The sequence below is a fragment of the Pinus tabuliformis genome, chromosome 2_2, assembly GCF_031772625.1.
Source record: "Pinus tabuliformis cultivar Carrire ecotype Pingquan chromosome 2_2, CPIR1, whole genome shotgun sequence".
Lineage (NCBI taxonomy): Eukaryota > Viridiplantae > Streptophyta > Pinopsida > Pinales > Pinaceae > Pinus > Pinus tabuliformis.
The window spans coordinates 334,507,673-334,511,466 of NC_142300.1; the positions used below are offsets into that span (position 1 = coordinate 334,507,673).

The 3,794-nt window shown below is 38.9% G+C and overlaps 1 protein-coding gene across 1 annotated transcript; it reads left to right on the forward strand.

Moving 5' to 3' along the window:
• The first annotated feature begins 295 nt into the window (after positions 1 to 295).
• On the forward strand, positions 296 to 3,191 carry LOC149192645 (amino acid permease 4-like). The gene is made up of 7 exons (XM_089406429.1): positions 296 to 576; positions 996 to 1,229; positions 1,331 to 1,424; positions 1,531 to 1,745; positions 1,834 to 1,973; positions 2,056 to 2,283; positions 2,640 to 3,191. Exons 1-7 carry the CDS (start codon positions 417 to 419, stop codon positions 3,060 to 3,062), a joined length of 1,494 nt encoding a protein of 497 aa, XP_089262555.1. The 5' UTR covers positions 296 to 416; the 3' UTR covers positions 3,063 to 3,191.
• The last annotated feature ends 603 nt before the right edge of the window (positions 3,192 to 3,794 follow it).

The window sequence follows — 3,794 nt, forward strand, 5'->3', positions numbered from 1 at the left end:
CCATATTTCCTAAAATTAATATATAACCGAAATTTTAATTTTTACTGCTCAAACAAGAAGCAAAAAAAAGCAAAAAAAAAGAAGAAGAAAAAAGAAAAAAGAAAAGAAGTGGCTACTTTAAACTACTTTACATGGGAAAGAGGGAATGACAAGTGTCGATGGATATATCGAGTGCCAATCTTTTCAGACCAATCTCGGTTTGCTTGAGAGAACAGTGTGGCAGCTCACCTATAAATAACTGTGTCCTAAACTCCTCGAGTAAGAGTCAGTTGTCTGCTGCTCTGAGCGCCCAAAAGAGAAGTGCCTCTGAGCTTGTTGTGTTGAGAGATTACTGCTACTCGCTGCTACGATCCAAAAGCCAAATTTGAAGTTTCTGCTTGGGCAGTGCCAGTCTTAAGTCAAAGTCACAGTCTGTAATGAAAATGGGTCACATTCATGACGCAACTCCTCGTTTCTGCTCGCAAGTAGAATTGCAAGGCAACATGGTGCACGTTTCAATAGAAGGCAGTGGCCTGGAGGGCGGAAAGGTTTCAGATCCCTCCAACTTCGACGACGATGGGCGCATCAAACGCCAAGGTATAAATTTTATTCAACTTCGTTTGATTAAGAATATAATTCACTGCAAATACTGTTTGTGACCCATTCTGTCGCTCAAGCCTCATTGGGCAGAACGAATTTGCAATTGCATACTTGAGTTCTCGATCTGAAGAAGAAAGCTTTAATGGCGGATTTTGGCAGGAGAGCTATCGGCACGCTTCGTTGAGTTCAGATTTTGAATATGGATGTCAATTCCTTAATAAACTAAACTTTGTTTTCTATGTTCGTTGGGTGTTAGCATCATCATTTTAACATCATTTTTATTTTTTCAATTTCAAAATATATTCTGAGAATTTGCAATCAAAATAAAATAACTCGAACCAGCAATCAAGATAAAAATGAACAGAATTTTGTAAATATATATTTATGAAGCAGCAGCTAAAATGTTGCATTCGCAGGCACACTGGGGACAGCAAGTGCGCATATTATTACAGCAGTGATTGGATCCGGAGTGCTCTCATTGGCATGGGCAACAGCTCAGCTAGGATGGATTGCTGGACCTGTAGCCATGCTTTCATTTTCCCTTGTCACATACTATACGTCTTGCCTGCTTTCAGACTGCTACAGGTCTCCGGGTGCAGTTCCTGGAAAACGAAATTACACCTATATTCATGCTGTGAGAGCCAATCTAGGTATGGTTTCCGCATGTAAATAAATGTTTGTAACTTTGGTACTCAATATGTCCCCTCTAGAAACTTGAAAATTTTGATTTGTTTGCCACACTTTTTTCCAGATGGCTTCCAGGTGTGGATATGCGGTTTCACACAGTACGCGAATATTTTCGGAACTGCGATTGGCTATACAATAGCTACATCTATCAGCATGACGTGAGTTAATTTGAGTGTAGGTGGATCAACAAATTGTTGCTCCTAATGACGTGGAAATGGGGAGCCAATTATATTAGTTTGGACTAAATTGCATGGTTGAACGCAGGGCCATTGAGAAGTCAAATTGCTTTAGCACTTATGGAGAAGACTATCCATGCCACGTGGACACAAATCCGTACCTGATAGCCTTCGGTGTGGTAGAGATTCTACTTTCTCAGATACCCGACTTTGATCAAATCTGGTGGCTCTCTGTCGTGGCTGCGGTCATGTCGTTCACCTATTCTACCATTGGACTTGGCCTCGGTATCGCCAAAGTAGCAGGTCTGTCACAACGCATTTCAAATTTCGTCTAAATTAATAAATATAACAGCTTTCTGTGCTGCCTATAATACGTCTGGATGTGTTTCAGAGGCGGGACACTTTAGAGGGAGTCTCACGGGAGCCACCATTGGTACAGTATCTAAAGCTGAGAAAATATGGAATACTTTCCAAGCTCTGGGGAACATTGCATTTGCTTACTCCTATTCCATGATTCTAATAGAAATTCAGGTACTGTATACTTTTACAATACCATCATAGTGGTTTCAAGGAAACAAATGTGAGGGACTAACTCAATTGAATTGACATTCAGGACACAATAAAATCGCCTCCAGCAGAGAACAAGACAATGAAAAAAGCAACGCTATTGGGTGTGGCAACGACAACGGTGTTCTACATGCTGTGTGGTTGCATGGGCTACGCAGCTTTTGGTGACAATGCACCAGGAAACCTGTTGACAGGCTTTGGTTTTTACAATCCCTTTTGGTTGATTGACATTGCCAACGCCGCCGTTGCTATTCACTTGGTCGGTGCATACCAAGTAAGTATAACAGTAGAGTTAAAGTTTAGATTGAATCTATTTATTTTAATTAGATTGTAAATTCTGACAATATTTTAGAATTTGATATTAATTTAAGATTGTTCATCAAAATATTTTTAAAATATATGTTCTTAGAATATCCCTATCTTCAAATAACCCTATCAAAATGTAACCGTAACCATCTGGATAATGATTTCAATGTTTTTGGCTATTGCAACTGTTCTGCACATAACCGAGTTTTTATACCTGTTGACGCTATGGGTTATATGATCAGGCTGCAGCTTGTGTTTGTTATGCCAATGCACTGATAGGCGACGAATCTTGACGTATTTTACTGTTGGTCTTTTCCTTGGCAGATTTTCTGCCAACCATTGTTTGCGTTTATTGAAGGGTGCGCCGGCAAAAAGTGGCCACGCAGTGACTTCATCAACCATCATTACGTTGTGCAAATACCATTATATGGGCCATATAAGGTGAATCTGTTCAGGCTCGTGTGGAGGACATGCTTTGTTGTGATGACCACATTGATTTCCATGCTGCTGCCATTCTTCAACAATGTTTTGGGACTTCTGGGTGCATTGTCATTCTGGCCATTGACAGTGTACTTTCCGGTGAGCATGTATATATCACAGAATAAGATTCGGCGCTGGTCTTCTCGGTGGGTTGTTATGCAAATATTGAGCGTATTTTGTTTTATTATTTCATTGCTAGCCGCCGGTGGATCCATAGTGGGTATTGTTGAAGCTTTAAAAGCGTACAAGCCCTTCCAGACAGCGTAATGAAAGCTTCTACTTTTCTATCTCATGAATAAAGAAAATTGTAAGCCGCACTTAGCACTCAGATTATGCAGCTGTGCCGGTTTTGTGGTCTTCTTAATTCAAGTATCGATAGTTGTTTCATTGTCCTTTACCAATTTATCTAAGAAAGCAACTTTATAAGACACGCTAATGACCATACGTTCCTCAAAGAAATTCAAAGAAATTCCGAAATATGATTGGAAAGGCTTAAACTGTAATAAAAATCGAAAATTTCAAAATATGTCTTTAGAGTGCTTATTTCAAAATATGTCTTTTAGAATTTTTATTATGAAAGGGATTTAACTTTTAGTAAATATGTTAAATATATAGTATTCACGCATAAAATAAACAGTCTATTTGCTGGGATACTTGGTCTGATACTTTGTCTTTTCTGTTTCCTCTGGTTTCTGTGGTTTTTTTGTCTTTCTGTTGTATTTGTAAGTGCTAATTTTTTTGTAGCGGCTAAGTCTTATGTTCACATCTTTTTAGCACGGGGCAAAAGCAGAATGGTAGGCTTTAAGAACAACCCTGTATTAGTTTTCTGCTAACCTCAAGGGTGTATGGATTGACTTTATTAATTTTTGTTTTGTTTTGTTTTAGGATGGTTATGGAGAATCACATCTCCCAAACACAGGTACTTTCTCTTATAATAGAAAGCAGTTTTAGGATGGCTACGAAGAATCACATCTCTCAGACACATGTACTTTCTCTAAT